We start from the raw sequence: 20,172 nt of genomic DNA on the forward strand, positions 1-20,172 counted from the left end.
TAACGCACACACATCTTGGCTCAGTGTGTGTGGAGCTCGGTCATCGCTGTAGGCTGTAGAATCCCGGCATGTGAATAGAGATGTAAATACAGGGGGCTGGGTTTTTGCTCTATATGCTTGAAATGATAAATAACAGAACACATTTTTTCCTCTTTACATTTTGTGAATTCATGATTATTCTGGGGGCCAGACTAAAAGCTTTGGCGGCGGGCCGCCAGTTGATGTTGGCTGCTCTAGAGCGACACTAGCGGCTGGCTGACCAAATCGCTCTTCCTACAATTCGAACGGGGGTAAACACGGGGGGATTTGAATGGGACTTATGTATCGATACTCACGGCATAAAAATCAATACTTTCTGGGGGAATAAAATATCGATTTATATCGCAGAATCGATAAAATTGCTCAGCCTAACATGGCGGATTGCTATTATGACGACGGATTTGCCTGGCGCACGCCAGGATCTGTCCGGTTGCGGCAAAGTAATAAATGCCTGTCTTGATCGGGTGGCAATGTTGCTGCGGCCTCTCGGGCGCATCTCCTCAAGTCTGGAGAGGATTGCTGCAGCCATGAAGCGTGGGCATCCAAACGCACCACCTGCTCCTGTTGTGCTCCTTCCTCCTCCCCCCACTCCATCTCCGTCCACCTGCTCCACCAGGAGCGCATCGCGCATTGCCACTCCCGGACCAGATCCCGCTGGAGTGTCCAATCCCACCGTAGTTCAACATCACGTCTCCTTAAGTCCTCTAATATTTCCTCATTTATGTCATCAACACATCCATCATTCATGAAAATGTTGTGTAAAACACAACAAGTAACAAAGAATGCTGCGACTTTTTGAGGACTGTACTGTAAAGTGCTCCTAACCTATCCAAACACCTACAGCACATTTTCAGTAATTAGGGCCCGAGCGCCGACTGAGTGAAGGCCCTATTGAAACTGAAGGAATTATTGTTTCTTTCTTTCTATTATTTTCCCGTCAAATGAATTGGCTTTTTGAGGGGCTTAACATATTCAAAAACTCACCAAATTTGGCGGTCGCATCAAGTCTGGTGAAAATGTACGTATTTTAAGGGTTTTGGGAATAGGCGCACAAAAATGGCTCGCTAGCGCCCCCTAGAAAGTTAAAAAAAATTTTTGCCCCTGCAGTGCGTTTAACATAGACTCACAAAACTTGGTACACATATCATAAGATGTACAAAACACTTCATTAGAGCCATACCCTAAACCCAACAGGAAGTCCGCCATTTTGAATTAAATGTTCGAAATTAGTGCAATTTTGGCCATTTCCACATGTCGTACTTTAACGAACTCCTCCTAGAGATTTCATCCGATCAACTTCCAACTCGGTCTGTGCCATTTAAAGATATTAAAGATGAAAAGTTCTTAAAAGAAAAACTTTTTGTCATAGGGCGTGGCCGTGGCAGGGCGGCCATTTTGTGCGTTTTGCTGCCGAAACACAAAGTGGGTGTAACACGAGTGTACATTGTCCGATTACCTCGAAACTTTTCAGGATTCATAAGAGTCCAACCCTGAGGACAAATAAAGGCCGATATTTACTTAAAGTCATAGCGCCCCCTAGTGGCAACAGGAAGTAGGCCTAAAAGTCAAGGTGCTATACTTTAACAAACTCCTCCTAGAGATTTCATCCGATGGACTTCAAACTTGGTCGGTACCATCCCAACACCTTAACGATGAAAAGTTATTAAAAGAAAAACTTTTCGTCAGACGGTGTGGCCGTGGCTTGGCGGCCATTTTGAGTGTTTAGCGATGAACAAAGAAGTTGTTGTAACTTGAGTGTACGTTGTCGTATCTGCCCGAAATGTCTCACGATGGACAAGGGTCCAGGCCTGAGGACACCTACAGGCCAAAATTGACTTTTGGTCATAGCGCCCCCCGGAAATCTGCCTTATATGACAAACATCATCCGATTTGCATGAAACTTAGAATGTGTGGTCTACATGTGATACTGAGCCGCCCCCTATAATATGGCCATGCCCACTTACTCAGGCCACGCCCCCTTTCATACCATTTGAACCGTTTAAGGTAGAGTCTTGTGTGAGGTGTCATTGAACTCAGCAGAGTTCCTTCTTTATTGGTGATGTTTGGCCCGCCCCCTATGTTTAAGCCACGCCCCCTTTTATTACTAATGGCCCGATTGATGTAAACACTTGTGTGAGGTGTGATTGAACTCAGCAGAGACTTCCTTCTTCATCGGTGATGGTTTGGCCCGCCCCCTATGTTTATGTCACGCCCCCTTTCATACATGCTGACCCATTTAAGGTAGAGTCTTGTATGAGGTATCATTCATCTCAGCAGAGGCTTCATTTTTAATTGGTGATGGTTGGACCCGCCCCCTATGCTTTAGCCACGCCCCCTTTCACAGCTAATGAACCGTATGACGTAGAGTCTTGTGTGAGCTATCGTTGAACTCGGTGGAGAGTTCCCTTTTCATTGTTGACGATTTGCGGCGTCTGAGTGCCGCGCAACTGCACGGTCGCAAGGAGCAGCGTTCGCCGGTAACCCTGACGCGCGCAGAGGCCCGAGGGCCCGTCCATCGCTGCTTGCAGCTTTATTTATGTATGGTTTGCAAAAATGGGAACTGCTGCGTCCGTGTAGCTGAGAGAAGCAAAGTGTATGCGCGTTGTGCACTCTCTGACTCTCTGTGGTCTGTACATGGAGAATAACAGATGTTTGTATAGTCAAACCTGCTCTTCCCAGTGGTGATGTCATTTTATGGCACGCGCACCTCGCGCCGGGAACACCGTGGCCATAAATTAAGCCTTAGTGTCGTCAGTTCCCAAATGCTTATTGAGTGTTGTTAACAGGAAAGGTGATGTAACACAGTGGTAAACATGCCCCTGTCCTGGCTGTTTTGGAACGTGTTGTAGGCATCAAATTCAAAATGAGTGAATAATTACAAAAAAAAAACAAGTTTATCAGTTTGAACATTAAATATCTTGTCTTTGTAAAGGATTTGCAAATTATTGTATTCTGTTTTTATATACATTTTACACAACATCCCAACTGCATTGGAATGTCTATTTCATTCATTTAATAACCTTACAATGTAAGAAGCGGTTGTACGTCAGCGGTCTACATGAAGCGTCCAGTTTATTTATTTATTTTTCAGTCCGGGTTTGATTAGCCTACTATTTTCTTTTTGGCCCTCTGTACTGTAAAGCGTCCTTTGGTTTCATGAAAGGCACTATATCGTTGTTATTAAGTTCATTGCTACAAACTCTTGCTAATGTTTTGGCTGATGACAGTGACACCCATATTAGCTCATGTTACAGCCAAAGTACACCAAGTTACCGTATGAAACACTTGACATGCAATAATGCATCGATAACATATTCTCTTATTATAAATGAATGATTTCCTGTCTGAGCAAAGCATTTGTCGCAACTATATGACCTCCCGGTAATGCTAACTCAGTACTAAAGTGGATAACACATGCTTTTATCCTGTGGACATTTACTTACGGCACCAGCAGATACACACTAGAGAAGGTCTTTATGACAGCAGGTGTGGTAAAAACACTATCGCTTTTGTACAAAGTGGCCGCTAGAATCAACAAAAACTGAAAATTCCTTATAGCCACTTTAAGGCACCGTATCAAGTTTTTGACCGCTATAGCACTATGGAGCAATTAATTTAAAGGTGGTTCTCATTTATCTATCACTAGTGCAATGCCCTTTCAAAACATGCCTGTTCGGAACTGGCCAATTGCTTTGCCTCCGGGATTGCTGCTTGCAGCCTTCAAGAGCCGCTCATACAAACAACTACACTTGACACTGACCTTCTTAGGGTCCTGAGCAACACCTGCCATTACATAGTTGTGTCCACTAGCAATGCTAAAGCATACGCGTCATTTGCTAACAGCTAGCTATTTGGGAGTAGGCTATTTCCAGGAAAAAAAGGCGTTCCTTCCAATAGTGGCTGATTCTTGAAATGTTACAATTTAAAAAAAACTTTTTACCGTAGCAAGCAACAGGGAGGGTACATTGAGAGCAACAAAAAGCTGGAATAGAGCCCCACGCCGGACTGTTTTCTTAATCCCACTCCCGCTGAATTTCTGACCATTACCGCCCGCACCCACAACGTGTGCGTTACACTCCCACCCACTCCCGCAATATGTATGTCCACTCCCGCCCGCACCCGCAAAACTGAGAATTTATGCCCGCACAATAATAGAGATGAATTTATTTTGTGTTTTCTCCCGTCCCGCATGAGAAAACACGTAATTTTATAGGTTAATAGGGAGAAGATGCAGGAAAAGAAGACAGGTGCTTGCTGCTGTGAGAGGGGGAGAAAGGAGCAGAGGATGAGGGGGCGGGCAGACGGAGCCTCGGAGCTCCCTCGTCCTGGGAGCCTTAGACACGCTGCTGGTGTCATAGATATAGGCTACAGTATAAACCATGGATGTATTAAGAGAACGGTATAAACTCAGTCAGTATATATGTAGATCTATGGAGTCTGCTGGCGTGGGATGGTTCCAGGCTACATCCCGATCCTACGGTGTTTTTCTTGGCCATTAAAGCTGATTCTGATAAACATAACTTTGTATTCAAAAAACCTCTACATGGTTCATATTAGTATTGCCATACTGACTTCATAGAACAAAAGTGAAAACAAATCTATACCTGGAGTTTTCTTGCCATGTAGACAACCTCATGCGAAGGTGGATTGTATTTGTAACAGTTGGAGAACATCAGTCTGACATCAGCGGCAAATTCCTTTGCAATTGTATACTCCCGTTGATCAATTTTTTTCTGTGGAACAAAACACTTCATGAAAAATGTATCTGACTTATATTGATGCGGGTATATATTTAGGGCTGGACACCGAACGTCGATACTTTTATGGCACCAAAAAAAATAAAAATACTCCGATGCTATGAGTGTTAATCTGAGTGAGCAGTGTTACCAGAATTTTTTTAATTTTTATAACAAAATTAAGGTGGAAACTAAAAGTTTTGGGTTTAATGTATTTTTGTTGATGTTGAAATGGATTTTAAAGGGGTGATAGAACGCAAAACCGATTTTACCTTGTCATAGTTGAATAATGACAGTTTACTGGGTAACTAGGACATACATAGAACCTCTAAATCCCATTGACACCGCTTTCTTCAGAAAATCTCACAATTTGAAACTGCCTCTGAAAACGGGCAAATCAACAAGCCGCCTAGTTGACGTCAACTCGGCGGCTCCTCCTCACACAACAGTTAACATAGAAACGATTAGACATACATTTAAATGCCCTCTGTAAATGGTGCCTTGCTGGTAGGTTTTACAACTTGACCTACTTTCACCTAAGTACAGTGCAGTAAAATCAAAATGTCTGTGATCTGCGTAACGACTAGAGGTCGACCGATTCATCGGTTTTGCTCATTAATCGGCACAGATAGTTGATCAATGGAACTATCGTTACCGGCAAAAATCCATAGCAATAGTTTTTCCTGGTTGCGTCCGTTGCTGGAGCGGCTGAGAAGCGTGCACTGTCACTGTCACGATGCCAGCAGACCCTTCTCAGCTCTCGCATACTGTGTAATGACACAGTATGCGAGAGCTGAGAAGGGTCTGCTGGCATCATGCATTACAATAGCGGCCTCTAGAGGCAAAATAAAAACTATCACTGATGCCTTGTGTTTATTTTCGACACGTGTTACTGCACGCTGCACGGAGAGCACATCCTGTGCGGAGAAGGCTGACATCAGATGCGCGTTTAAAGCATTGACAGCAAAAAGGTACGTATACAGTACATTTTGTCATATCATTATAAAGTTGTTATGTTTGCTTTCGAGGCTGAGATGACGCTAAACATTAGTAGTAGGCTAATTTACCTCAAGCGGTTAAAACACAAAAAAGACAAAAATAAAACGCAAGTCCGACCCAAATGGATCGTCCACAATCCCAAACGGCACCTCTGATTCATATTTAGATAATTTAATAACAGTTAAACGTAGAGACATACTGATTGCTGCAGCTAAAAGCTAACGAATTAGCCATGACGGGGGTGTCTTTGGGGTCTTTCTAGCCTTTACAGGTGATTATCTATCCAGCCTGGAACTTGTGTCTTTTTTCGGGGTTGTTAAATCCAAACGGTTACATCCAAGATTTATCCACTTGATGTCCATAATTCATTACGTTTTCGGTCATTTCTGCCGCCAACTCCGTGCTACCAACAAGGGAATCTCCCATGATAACTTTGTTAATGTTTTCAACCAATGGGAAGGCAGGTCCGTCACACATTACGCCTTATATGGGCATCCAAGCGAGAACAGAGTATATAGTGGGAAAGATAGATCCCTCCAGGTCAGAGATCGTCTGTTACCATTCTAAACCGTTCTACAGAGAAGAATGGCGTCACTGTTTTGAGATTTGGCATACATTTGGGCCTTTTTTGAAGAAATGTAAATAGTTTGTCCTTTATATGAATTATAATGCTCATTGTGTTTATTTTTGCACTGGATGACTCCAAATATGTAGGAGAACTGTTTTAGCACTCCATAGCACTCCATACCCGCGCAAAGTCACCGTTTAGTGGGTTGATAGCAAGCTCTATCAATGAAAACTAGCTAGCCTCCTCTTAGAATTCCTCTGAAATTCACAAAAAAAAAATTATAAAATTGAAATTGGACACCATTGTTAGCTTTATAAGACATTGGGGTAGAGGTTATATCAGTGGTGTGACGAAATTCAAACTGTAAATATACTCGAATTACGCTGAAAATGAAGCCAACTATCCGTGATTTGTAGCTACACATAGCTAGGATTGAAGGGACAGTCGCACCTAACAAACCCTTACAGTTCACAAATATTCATTAACTTGAAATCTGACACCATTGTTAGCTTTATAAGACATTGGGGTAGAGGTTATATCAGTGGTGTGACGAAATTCAAACTGTAAATATACTCAAATTATGCCAAAAATGAAGCTAACTAGCCGCAACCTGTGCACATAGGATTGAAGGGACAGTTGCAGCTAACAAAACCCCTAGCTAGTGTTCACAAAAATTCATTAAATTGAAATCTGATACCATGGTTAGCTTTGTAAGACCTTGGGATAGCTGTGATATACAGTACAGGCCAAAAGTTTGGACACACTCATTCAATGTGTGTCTTTATTTTCATAATTATTTACATTGTAGATTTTCACTGAAGGCATTGAAACTATGAATGAACACATATGCAACTATGTACTTAACAAAAAAGTGTGAAATAACTGAAAATATGTCTTATATTTTAGATTCTTCAAAGTAGCCACCCTTTGCTTTTTTTGATAACTCTGCAAACCCTTGGTGTTCTCTCAATGAGCTTCATGAGCTTTGTCAGGGTTAATTAGTGGAATTTTTTCCCTTATTAATAAAAAAAGCAAAGGGTGGCTACTTTAAAGAATCTAAAATATAAGACATGTTTTCAGTTATTTAACACTTTTTTGATTCCATATGTGTTCATTCATAGTTTTGATGCCTTCAGAGAATCTACAATGTAAATAGTCATGAAAATAAAAAGGAAACGCATTGAATGAGAAAGTGTGTCCAAACTTTTGGCCTGTATTGTAAGTGCCGTGACGAAATTCAAACTGTAAATATAGCTACTATAGTTATGCCGAAAGTGTAACTAGCTAGCAGCGATCTTTTCCCATTGTATTGAATGGGACATATAGCTAGCTAGCTGCTCCTCCTAACAAAACGCCTGACGTTCATAGAAATGCCTTACATTGAAAACGGACACAACATTAGCTTTGTAAGACCTTGGGGTAGCTGTGATATAAGTGCCGTGACGAAATTTAAACTGTATATATTATAGTTATGCCAGCAGCTGGCCGTGGAGCCCCGTAGTGCAGTAATCCACAAAGGGTGACTTTGCCCTGGGTATGGAGCCCAGCAGGCTGCCGCTTTCTCGTCAGACTGTGTGGAGCTCCTAAAGTCTGACACGTCTTACCAAATTTGCAATTAGCCATACATTTTCGTAAAACAGCCCATATCTGAGCTTTATATAGTTGATTTCTCGCATAAAAAAAAAAAAAAAAGTCTCCGAAGTGAATTTGGTAATGAAACATTGCAGTGTTTGGAATATGAGATTCTGTCGCTTCTATAATGTGTGTGTATGGGGGATTCGCTCAACCAATCAGCACGCAGCTCATCTAAATATTCATGACCATACAATATTTGGAAGAAAAGCTCTTGTTACAAATAGGGCCAAAACACAGGGATGCATAAGGGCCAATAAAATATCAACCAGGCCATTTTCAGACCAATCAATGTTACATAACCCATTAGGAGACCATAAGGAACAGTGTGAAATACCCTATATAATCATTCTATCACCCCTTTAAAACATAGGTTATCGAAAAAAGTATTGTCAAGGAACCGGCATTGAAACTGAGGTATCGAAATTGGCACCGGATCGAAAGATTTTTAACGATGCCCAGCCCTATATCCTACTCATCATAATAATCATCTTACCTTGATGGTGCTCAGGTCCATAGGCTGCTTGATGATGTCATGGTAGTCGTGCAAGCCTAAAGCCACCGCATCAACAGGGGTATAAAAGGGCCATGCATATCCATAGTGTCTCTTTGAGAGCATCTCCTTCAGGATATCACTACAGTACCTGAGCTGCTCAGACAGTCTGACCTTCTTGCCCTCAAAAGAAGGCAAGTCTTTCTTTGGAGGTTTGATGGGCCTTCCACTGCCTCTCCTGGAGAATAATGTCCTAGGTGCTGAATGATCCTCAGCATGGGATACCTCACTACTGCTGATCACTGAGGTGGTGCAGGTTGAGGGGTCTGCTTTCCTCTTAAAACCTTTTTTAATCTGAATATTTAGAAAAAGGTTGTACACAAACAGTAAATCACTACATACATTAATTTGTTTTGCATGTTATAATTAAAGTTTGGTTCAAAGAACAAACACAGGCTATGGAATCTGAAATGTTATTTAGACAGATTGTCCACTGGGGAAACGTCTGTACAGTAATACAGTAGACAGACAACTTCACCCCAATCACCCTGTAATGCTCTGTTGGAGACAAGCTGCCTGTAAAACCAAGCAGTAGAACCTCTGTCCCTCCCCCTCTGTTGCCTCATACACACGGACTGCAGCCTGCAGTTCAGTGTAGCGCTGACTCGCGCAAATTAATGTCGAAGCAAATTAAACTTTTTATGTACTTTTTTTTTTTTTTTTTTTTATTATTGTAATAAGTCATGAATCTGAATAGAGTAGTAAACTATGATATCCAATCATAACAATCTAGCCAAATAGACAACCTCTTTTCTGGAGGTTTTCACACTCTTGGTTGATTTCATGATTTAAAGTCAGAATGTATACTGTGAAGGCATAAGCGCCGATACAGAGCATCCACGTGTGCCAGACTGCCAGTAGGCTACATTCATTTAAAATGAAACATTGCAATTGATGCTAAGTGGAGTGTCTGTCATAATGTGATTGGTTATGTCGAAGTCAATCCCCTGCTCCATATCCTATCCACCAATCACAGCGTCTCTTGGATGAAAATGCCCGTCAGGTCAGCAAGGTTTGGTGGTCAGTTAAACTTCTCATCTCCAATCCTATCTGTATTTGTGAGAAGTGGCGCAGTCCTGAGTTGAAAGATAGCTTACTTTACAGCTTCATTATTGAGTTAATAGTGTGTTTGTATCAGCCGCTGTCCGTTGTCTAAGGTTCTGAAATGCAAACATTTTTTGACTACTTTTCTTTTTAAAAAGGTCATGCGCCCATGAGCACCCACGGAGGAAAACCTATAATAACCTAAATCAGCGCCTATGTGTGAAGGTGCTTGCAAAGCTATAAAATACTTACGGTTGCATCAATTTGTGCAGAGAGCTGGATGGGTGGGATGAATTGAGGCACATCAGGTGGAATGACGGTTACAGTCTGCTGGAGAACAACTTCTGACACAAAGGATCTCTGCTTTATTGCACCTGCATGACCAGAGGTAAAGTGAATACATGCACAAGAATCGGATACCATTTTAAAATAGTCAAATTAGGAAGCACATTTCATTTGGACCTGTCCAGAGGAAGTCGTTCAAACATGGCAATATTTGTAAGTGTCATTCTCAAACACACCTGCAACAACCATGAATCATGGAAGTTAATGTAAACAGTTTTACAGTTTAGACCAACAATAGTAATAGTCGACCACATCTTAAAGTTGTAGTCCAAAAGATTTGAATTAGGTTGTTTGTAGTGGCAGCTTTGGCGATAGATGTAGGCAAGCCTATGAGACTTTATCTACCAGAGTTCCTTTCAAAAACGTACAGTGTCGAATGAATGGTGTCATTAGATTGCAAGTCTCTCTTGAGCGATGCCTTCACATGCCCCAATCCAGAGTCCACACAGATAGCAGTTTAGTCTAAGATGAGCTGAGAGGTAATAGAGCTCAACAGTCCCACCCATAGAGGGTTCCGGCAGTAAAAATATAATGCAATTTCTCCATTGACAAATTGGAATATAAGCAACGAAATGGTAACCGTCGATGGTAGACCTAAAACCAGCATGCCGACCTGACTAAGCGATTCTAACATTAGCTAACATTAGTTTAGCTAACAGCTAATTCGGCTAACCGCTAGCTGACAGCTTGATTCAGTCTAAAATAACGTTAACTCAAACTCAAACTAAACACTGGGGCACAGGCTACAGCTAATGTAACAGTCGTTATATATTTTAACAGTTATTTTCAGGCAGGGCTTGACATTAACTTTTTGAGGCACTTGTCTTTGGACAAGTACATTTACATTTCACTTGTCCATGAACAAAAGTCACTTGTCCGGGTAAAGATTTATCATTTTATAAAAACTTTTGTGTTTTGCTAATGCAAAATTCGAACAAACCGTTGAAAGCATCCAAACTCTATTAACATTAATACAATTCAGTTGAAACAGTAGAAACAAAACGTGTCCCAAGAATAGATTTCCCCTTCAAAAAGAAAAAAGGATCTCCAGACTCCATAATACAAAGTTATACTTTGCACGCCGGTGTGCAGAAGTTAATATATTGAGATTCTAAGTGAATATTTTAAAGTTTGTCATTACTTTCAGATTCCTAGTCAATATTATGAGTTACTAAGTCAATATACTATTGTTATTGAGATTCTAAGTCAGTATCTTAAAGTTTCTCATTACTTTCAGATTCCTAGTCAATATTCTAAGTTACTAAGTCAATATATTGAGATTGTAAGTCAATATTTTAAATGTTCTCATTGCTTTGAGATTCTTAGTCAATATTCTGAGTTACTAAGTCAATATATTGAGATACTGAGCCAATATTTTGAGATATTAAGTCAATATATTGAGAGTCTAAGTCAATATTTTATAGTTCCTCATTACTTTGAGATTCTTAGTTTACATTCCACACACACACACACACACACACACACACACACACACACACACACACACACCCCAGCCCCTCCCCACGTGAAGTTGCGTGCCGTGTGCATGACACCGTCAACTTTGCACTTGCTCAGAGAGGCTATCGTTACATTAGTTGCTGGTGTTCTTGCTGTGGGATTACCCATACTAATAAAACCATCCCCTACAGGTTGTCTCATTGGAACTACAGGTGCAGCTAAAAGTTACATAGTGTTGCTTTAAAAGACAATTAACTACATGAACATTTTACAGACTACAACTTTAAAAGACTGTTATGCCAGATACCTGCATTCGTCTTTCTCCCTTTCAATGTTTCCTTTGTAGTGATTGCTGTAACTTCACACTCTTCCTTGGGCATTTGGGACACTTTCTGCAAAAAAAGCTTCTCCAGGGTCTGTGCCATAAAAACAATGTCATCTCCAGGCTGTAAAAAGAAAATGTGCAGTATATTATAATAAAATAAAAAAGCAGTCAATATAGTGTGTATTCATAAGCCAATCCCATTTGAACAGCAGAAATACTAAATCTTCAGCAATGTCATACCCTAAAAACAAAATGTAATTCTGGGCGGGCGAGTGTATACCAAATTTGCATTACAACCTATCTAACAGCAAGTTTTCTACAAGTCAATTATTTCTGTGTGGGCAGTTTGAAATGCCCTTTGCTGTTGTATGTACATGTTATGTATAATAGTACAATCTTACCTGATTGTACACATAACAGTTTGTGAACATGGCATTGAAGTCTTGTATACACTCGAGTGCTTGCCAGTAGTATTTGTTCTGAAGACGTTTCTTAATAGTGCTCAGATCCATAGGCTTTGTGATAATTGTATAATAATCCTGAAAGACACCAAACACACTAGCATGAATACAGCAACATATTTTCTTCCCAGATCACAGTCTAATGGCACTTATCCACCAAGACAAATTCTGTTGGATGCACCTAATTTTAGATTCCACTGTGAAATCCTTTAACTGAAAACAAGAAAAAGCTAAACAGTACATTTTACAGATAAGCTGACATGCTACAATAACAATCCTATTACTTACTGGGAGACGCAGTGCCACTGCATCAACTGGCTGGCGAAAGGGCCACGAAAAGTTATGTCCCCATAAAGCTTTGATCACCACCTTCTCCAGGTACTGTAGCTGATTGGTTACACGTCCATGGCTCTTTGGATTTATGACCTCTGGGGGAGGGGGATTTCCACTCACAACGGGTAAGACTTTCACATTAGACATTGTGTTGTCCAAAGGCCATAAGGGGGAAACAGTCTGATGCTTTGCAGCAACTTAGTTTTCATCTCAGGTTTTCCTAAACAAGGAGTAAAGATTTTCCATCACTTTAACAAAAATGTAAGTTTAAAAAAAAAAAAAATTAAGAGAGTCTCTCATTTAATACATCAGCACTGAAACATATTGTTTTAAGCCTTACATCTGAAAATCTTGCCTACATTACCAACAATGAAACTTGACCGCTAACAGTTCAGTACAACATTTGGATGGGTTAAGCTAGTAGCAGCTAATGTAGTCTCAAGTTATACTGTCTTATTGCCAACTAAGTCCATGAAAAGACCAAAAACAACAATTATTTAATGCTAATAACAAGTAGGCCATTGTCTGTGTGTAGCATCAAATGTGTATCAATCCACAGTGGAGGCCCAACAAATAAAACTATTCACTGCAGTTTTAGCTAACTTTACTCAGTGCCCAACTGTTTAACCCTAGTTTTATCTTTCCAGGTCAAAATTGTCATTTTTTTTGTCACTTACGTAACTCTATTTTAAATTCATGGTCAATAAACCTAGTTTATATGATATTATACCTGTCTGTTTGAGTAAAAAAAAAAAAAAAAAAGCAGAAATAAAATATGTTTTTTCAAATGCTATAACATTGAATAAAATACCTACAATTTAATTAAAGTAATTATTAATTTTACCTGCAAAGAACATCCATCCACGAGGGTTAAGGAAATGACTCATTTCAAAACAAGTTTATTTGTGACCCATTTCATTTACAGCTATCCAGTCCAAAAGTTGTTGGTTTAGGTATTTTAATAGGATTTGTTGACAATAAGAAATATAGATATATACAATGCTTGTTTTTAGGGCTGTGCACAGTTGAGCTTATCCCCATGGCAACACGGTTTTGTTGTTGTTCTTGTAAGCCTGTTAATGGCAATAAACAGTCTGCTTCCAAATGGATGTGAGTAAGTGGAGGGTCCAGAATTTCCACTCTTCCTCACAGAGCTGTTCATTTCCGGCACTGTGTTGCATTCATCAGATGAACAGCGCCTGCTCTCCCTCCATGCCACCGGTGCCCGGAGCTCCTTGTTCACCCACTGATAAAAAGTCAGCTGGATGCCGGTGATGCTCCAGGTACTGCTGGCATGGAGAGAGGGTGGGCGCCTTCATCAGCATGTAGCCTACAACACAAGTCTGGGTAAGGCTTGGCATGCTTCAAATTCATGGTGTGTGCAGTACCAGAGAAAAGAGGGATAAGGCAACGCTTCTAATTTTTAAAACATAAGCTCTGCACTCACCAGAAATCCTCCTGTCGCTTATATGCTCTGAAGCAGACCAATACTACTACAGGAATAAATGCACAGCTGAGATTAAAATTATTTTTCTGGTGGTAACTGTGACCGTTTAAATTACTTCATAAATTTGTGTAGTACGGAGAAGAAAAAAAAAAAAAAATCAATACCATGACAACTATAGCTGCTTTCGCCTTTATAGTCTTAAGAAGGCTTCAAAGCCGCTGCTTCATTATTGTTTTAAGTTTGAAATTAAAAAGCTCAAGCTACTATCCTAAAATAGACCATCTGTTTTATTAAATGTAAAAGTGTGCTGACTGTATTGACCTCATTTAGCAGCTCAGGTTTACAGTTAGATACAACTTTAAGAGCCAGTATTACATGGGTAATAGGCTACTGCCACCTACAGCATCTTTAAGAAATTGTTCCATTCAGCTCAGCCAAAACAATTATAGATTCAGGTTTCTAACATGCCAACAACTTTATTTACATATAGTTTATATCCACAATATTATATATTGTATTTATTAAAAAAGGTAAAGCAGTGAAACCATGACAAAGGATGTGTGATTAAATGATGAGCTCCTCAGTCTCCTATATCTTGTCATTCAATTGCAAGATTGGGGTCAACTGCTGTTTGAGGTTTGCAATTATTTAATATAAAAAAGCATAAAAGCATTATTTGTAGTTTTAGGACTTACTACAGCTGAAAGTAGTTAATTTGACTGATGGATGTACTCCTACTTAATCTTAATATTCAGTTGTTTAAGCCAGTTAACAGGTAAAAATCACAATGCATTTACTGCTACCAGCTTCTAACATTAAAGATTTTCTGCTTTTCTGCATTCCATATCACCTTCATATCATCACTTTCCTGAAGTATCCAGGGGCCTGTTTCACAAAACCAAGATAAGGGATTAAGCCGGGATTTCCTGGTTATCCTGGATGAATTTAGCCTTGACTCGGTTTCACGAAAGCAGAGGCACATAAATCACCATGGAGATTTATTCTGTGCAGCTAGCCTGGTCCTGACCAGGCTAACAGCCAGAATTTATTTAATCCTGGAACTTTTTCTGTTCACTCAGCAGTGGTTTTACCCTTTTCTTATCAGCCTGGATTAAAATACAACAGGTGCATATTGTTGTTCATTTGAGTACTGTTATTATTTAAAGTTGTGACCATTATTTTTTTATAATTATAAATTTGTCATTGTTACTGTTATATTGCTGTATGAAGACTGCTGTTCATATTGTTGTAAGAAGTTTGATGAATATATTATGGCAGTTGTTGAGATAAATAGAAAAGGCTGATAAAATTTCAACTGAGTTTTAAATGAAGTCTGTTACTAAGGGCAATACACACAATGCTGTACATTTCTATAGTTCGCCAATGCACCTTAAATTATTTTAGTTTATAATTTTTTTTTTTCTTTAACAATAAGAATCATGTTTGTTCTGCTTCCATGTGCATTGTATTTGGCATTCTTAGCACACAATTTGGGTTGTCCAGTAAACTGGGACTATAACTTGGGAGGATTGTACAATTTTAAGAACATATCCTAACTGTACAATCCTCCCAAATTATAGACTTAGTTCACTGGACCAGTAACTATCTAGTGATGTAGGCTACTGTACATTCATGTTACAACAGGGAGAGGACACCTTAATGGTTGTTGACCTTATATTTTGCCTGGGGAGAAATAACTGATGAATATATTCTGTTCCATTCATGTTTATAGTGTGCATGGAATTTATTACTTTATCATCTTTATAGTTTCTAGATTTTACAGTGCAATTTCGTCACTGTCTTTATTTTTTATGTCCATATATACCAGGGAGCAAGGCATATAATATGTAGAGAAGGAAACTCGTCCTCTATAAAAAATAAAAAAAACGCGAGAAAAAGCGTGACAGATAATAGCGGACCGACTAAATGATAGTCTAAAAATATACATTTATGAACTACTGCTCTTAAATGAAACCATTCAATGTGTCACTTGTCATATGCAAAAACGAACACCTGTACACTTTGCATTAAAAGCAAGTAGTGGAAGTTAATATGACTTAGGAAATTAATATTTTAGCCAATGAGAGAGAGAGGGAGGAACAGAGTGAAAGAGATATTTACGCTTCATATTCTAGCGTTATAGAAAATGGATCTTCATGGTAAATTTCCTGAGTTATCTTCCGTGGACACGCATCTATCTGAATTAGTTCAGCCTGACTCGACCTAGTCGCTCCTCCTCAGCCTGGCTTGGCCTTTGTGAAACGCACCAAGCCAGGATGCACAGATTAGACTAGGTCAAGCCTCGCTTTATCAGTTATCCTGGATTTATATATTCTGCTTTTGTGAAACAGGCCCCAGGTTCCTTTTTGAAACCCTCACAATAACAACCATTACTGCTAACACACACATTGTGTGAATTGTTGCATTTAGGGGTGTCCTGAACACATTTAAGTCAATCTGATAGAGCCTTTGTAATTTTACAAGCCAGCCAGTCAATTGTTTGGAAATGCTGGCGTTTCTACATGTGAGGCACTATTGAGACAATGAATGTATAAATGTATGTGTCGTTTGGATGAGTCTGAAAATAGCATCATAGAGGCTCTAACAAGTCCTAGGAAGAACTGCTTTCGATTTGTTTGTGTATTTCCTGCTATGGGCCTATTGGGAGTCTGAAATAAACATTAAAGTGAACCATCATTTCACCTGCTTTAAAAACCAGTTTTACCAGCATCTTAACTTTAGCTAATGATTACAACAATCTTACAGTAAGATACATAAGGTGTAGTAAGCCTGGCTGAGTTAAGTGTTTATCTATAATTCTTCAGATGTTACGCATCGGTCTTGAACTGAAAGCATGGCTGCATGCTGCGCTGTTGACGGTGATCAGGGCAACACGTGAAGCCACCATCACGCCCACAGGTTAGCAACTTTGACTTAACGTTAGGTTAGCTACTTCCACATTGCTGTGAGAGCACGTCAACAAAAATTAGAGGGCAATGAAGGCAGCGCTTGGCTTTAAAAAAAATAAAAATAAACACACAAAAAAAAACAATGTAGATTAAAATTCGTCCAACGAATTGTGCAAGTTATAAAGTAAGTTAGAATGGTGACCTACGCAGTCACATTAACGTTAGCTAACATTAGAACTTTTTTAGGCAATTTATGATAAATGCTAGCGTTGCCAGGCGACTTTGGTCACTTATCCTAAGCCTGATTGCTAACGTTAGCTAACTGACAATTGTAAAATATAGCTAGAGAGGTATTTTCACATTTCCACCAGTTGTACAAACTATCCCGGTGCATGTTCATGCAATATTCACTTTACACAAGCATCTGTAGCTAGCGTTAGCTAAACGTTATCGTATAACGTTAGCTAGCTAATTTAGCAGTAGCTATAGCTACGTTAAATGTTACGATGATATTGAGTTTATGGGCTCCTTTTCTGCCTATGTTTCACTCATTAGTAGGGTTACATCAGCTAACATTACCACAATAGAAGTTTACTTTTGTAAAACATGGTATTTAGTAAGCATTAACGTCACAGTGCTAGCATTACCTTACGAGATATCACGGTCTCTTGCGTTCAGTGGAAGGCGTCTCTACGGCAACTGCCTCAATTTATACCCCTCTGCACGAGGCTCTAAAACTGATTGGTCAAAACACTAACTAGAGTTGTTCCACTTTGCTTTTTTGCAGAGAAAGGCGCCAGAAACATTTCTTTCATGCAAAAAACAAACATCCCAAAGGGTCTCCTATCATGTGTAACGTTAGCTAACGATACCTGGGGTTTTAAAGCATTAGACAACCCTTTTGTTGAGTTGTTCCAAACAAAATGGCAACTCGGTGTCACGGAAGTATCCTGGAGGGTTATCAATTATTAAGAATACTGACTGCATGGTCGGTGCAAAGACACTAACACAAACCCTTCTCTAAATAATGTCAGATATTTCGGTTGTCTCTCTGTACAGGGAGTCTGGCTGTCCGACTTCCAGCGGAGGGGTAATGTGTCTGTCTTTACATCGACTGAAAGAAAAGGTTAACTGAAATCTGGGCGGAGCGGTGATTTCGCGTGCCGACCCAGAAGCGGAAAACTTGGTTTCAACTACACATAAAAGCTACCAACCACTCTCTACCAAGGAAATTACTATATTACTTATGTATATAGCCTTGATTATGTGTACCTTTCCCATGAGGTTATAGAGAAGTACACGTTTTAAGGAATAACAACTTGTATTGATTAGCTAACATTACTGCCTTTGTAGTAAGTTAGCTGTTTTGCGGGACAGTTAAGCCGGGAAATGCGAAGCGATAGAATGAACATGACTGACATGTAGAATCACTAAAAGTTTGAAGAAAACTTTAAAATTGAGAGTTCAGAGTATTAAAATGAGGCAACGCCTGTGGACTTTACAGGGGTAACTCGAACTAGGCATTAGTTTACTTCCTGTGAGCTGAAGTACCTGCGCTTATGATGGCAATGGCAATGGCATAGCCTACAACCAGAAGCTGTCTATGGAGAGCCTGTTCACTCCCTATCTCACTCCCTATTAGCCCCATTGTACCAACCTGGAATTTTCCCGAGAGTGGAAGTTCTGTAGCAGAGAATGTCTAATAAGGATTAGACATTCTCTGCTACAACCATGGATGTACAACCAGTCCTGTAAAAAGAAAATACATCGGCCTAGATACAACTTGAAAACCCGTTAATGGGGTGTGGACAGCGTGGACATTGGGCTGAATTTACTAACTGACCATTGGGAGGGAGGGAGGGAGGGAGTGGGGGGGGCTCAGGCCTTGCCGCAGCGACCGTAGGTTTGAGTCCGACCAGCGATCCTTTGCTGCATGTTGTTCCCCCTCTCTACCTCCCATCTCATGTTTTAAGCTGTCCTGTCAAATATACGCCTGAAATAGGCTAACCTGTCACAATGGTTAGATTAAAAAGACAACAACAACAACAACAATCATTGAGGCATTTCTGCAACGTGTCATTTTAATTATACTTTAATATTTGGTTTCTTGAACCTTGTAGATTTAGGCTAGTTGTGGTCAACATCAATGCAGTAGTCTCTAAAATGTTTGACACTCACACACCCAATATTTGTATCTCATAAATGAAAGGACTTTAAACTAATTCAATTTTCTGGATAATTTACACATTTTGTCCACAAGATGGAGCCATTGGCAAATGTTGGCTTTAAACCATCATGCGAAAGAGGTTTGATGGCAGAAGCTTGTGGAATGTTGTTGTGGTTCTGTGTTTTTTATACCCAAAAGTAATTGATTAACATATACAGTTCTGACAAGAGAAATTCCATTGTGATAAGACATGTTATTTCACGTTGGATAGCAGTACTGTAGGAAATTCTCTGATGGTTCAAATGTGAGGAGTAGAAACTGGTTTTGTTTTTCAATGAATTAATGAATATAGACTCCTCAAACCAAGCCAGGCAACAAGCAACGTTCACCAAATACATTTATTCAAGTACTATATGATTTAAAATACTGTACTTTACTTTCAATTTAATGTTACTTTATGCATATATAACAACATTTCAGTTGTATGTTTTGTACTTTTTATGCCATTACATTAATGTAACAGCTATGTTGTTTTCAGATTAAGACTGTACATACAAAGCCTAAAATGATTTTTATAAAATCTGATGCATTTTTGTAGATTAAACCACTCAAGTAAAGGAAGCTGCTAGAATAATCTCCACCTTAAACACACCTTAAAAATTCTGCTTACAGATAACACATCAATAATAATTATCCAGTAATATGATATGTAATACAAGACTGACTGGAGACATTTCCTGCATGATGAGTACTTTTCCTTTTTAAATACATTTAGCTGGCAACTACTTTTGAATGCATGACTTTTACTTGCAGTGGAGTATTTTAACAATGTGGTATTGCTGCTTTTACTTAAGTAAAGGACCACACTTCTTCCAGCACTGCTATACTGCTGCTACTAATGCCACTACTTCTACTACCAATATGTACATCTTTAGTTGTCTGAATCGTTCAGTAAAGATGACCTTATAAGAAATATGCAAAGCGGGCATCTCTTTCTGAGAATTACCTTGGTCTACATCATCCATAAGAGGGCAATATAATCCACATATTTGTGTCCTTCAAATGATTGCATTACATGGTATGTTGGTTGCCCAGGCTGAATTAAAGAATGAATTATAAACTACTGTCAACATACAGTACAAATAAGGGCACTTAA

At 39.5% G+C, this 20,172-nt stretch overlaps 1 protein-coding gene across 3 annotated transcripts in view; it reads right to left on the reverse strand.

The window, feature by feature from the left end:
• The window catches only part of brdt (bromodomain, testis-specific), a 36,181-nt gene extending 18,213 nt beyond the window's left edge, over positions 1-17,968 (reverse strand). For all 3 annotated transcript variants that reach the window (XM_028587939.1, XM_028587938.1, XM_028587937.1), the window contains exons 1-7: positions 17,497-17,968; positions 12,449-12,713; positions 12,101-12,238; positions 11,682-11,820; positions 9,824-9,945; positions 8,471-8,821; positions 4,644-4,772 (exon numbers count right to left, since the gene is read on the reverse strand). In XM_028587939.1, the coding sequence (XP_028443740.1) occupies positions 4,644-4,772; positions 8,471-8,821; positions 9,824-9,945; positions 11,682-11,820; positions 12,101-12,238; positions 12,449-12,640 (1,071 nt within the window). In that variant the 5' untranslated portion in view covers positions 12,641-12,713; positions 17,497-17,968. The remainder of the gene's footprint in view (positions 1-4,643; positions 4,773-8,470; positions 8,822-9,823; positions 9,946-11,681; positions 11,821-12,100; positions 12,239-12,448; positions 12,714-17,496) is intronic.
• Positions 17,969-20,172: the final 2,204 nt, after the last annotated feature.

This window comes from Perca flavescens, chromosome 9 (genome assembly GCF_004354835.1).
Source record: "Perca flavescens isolate YP-PL-M2 chromosome 9, PFLA_1.0, whole genome shotgun sequence".
Lineage (NCBI taxonomy): Eukaryota > Metazoa > Chordata > Actinopteri > Perciformes > Percidae > Perca > Perca flavescens.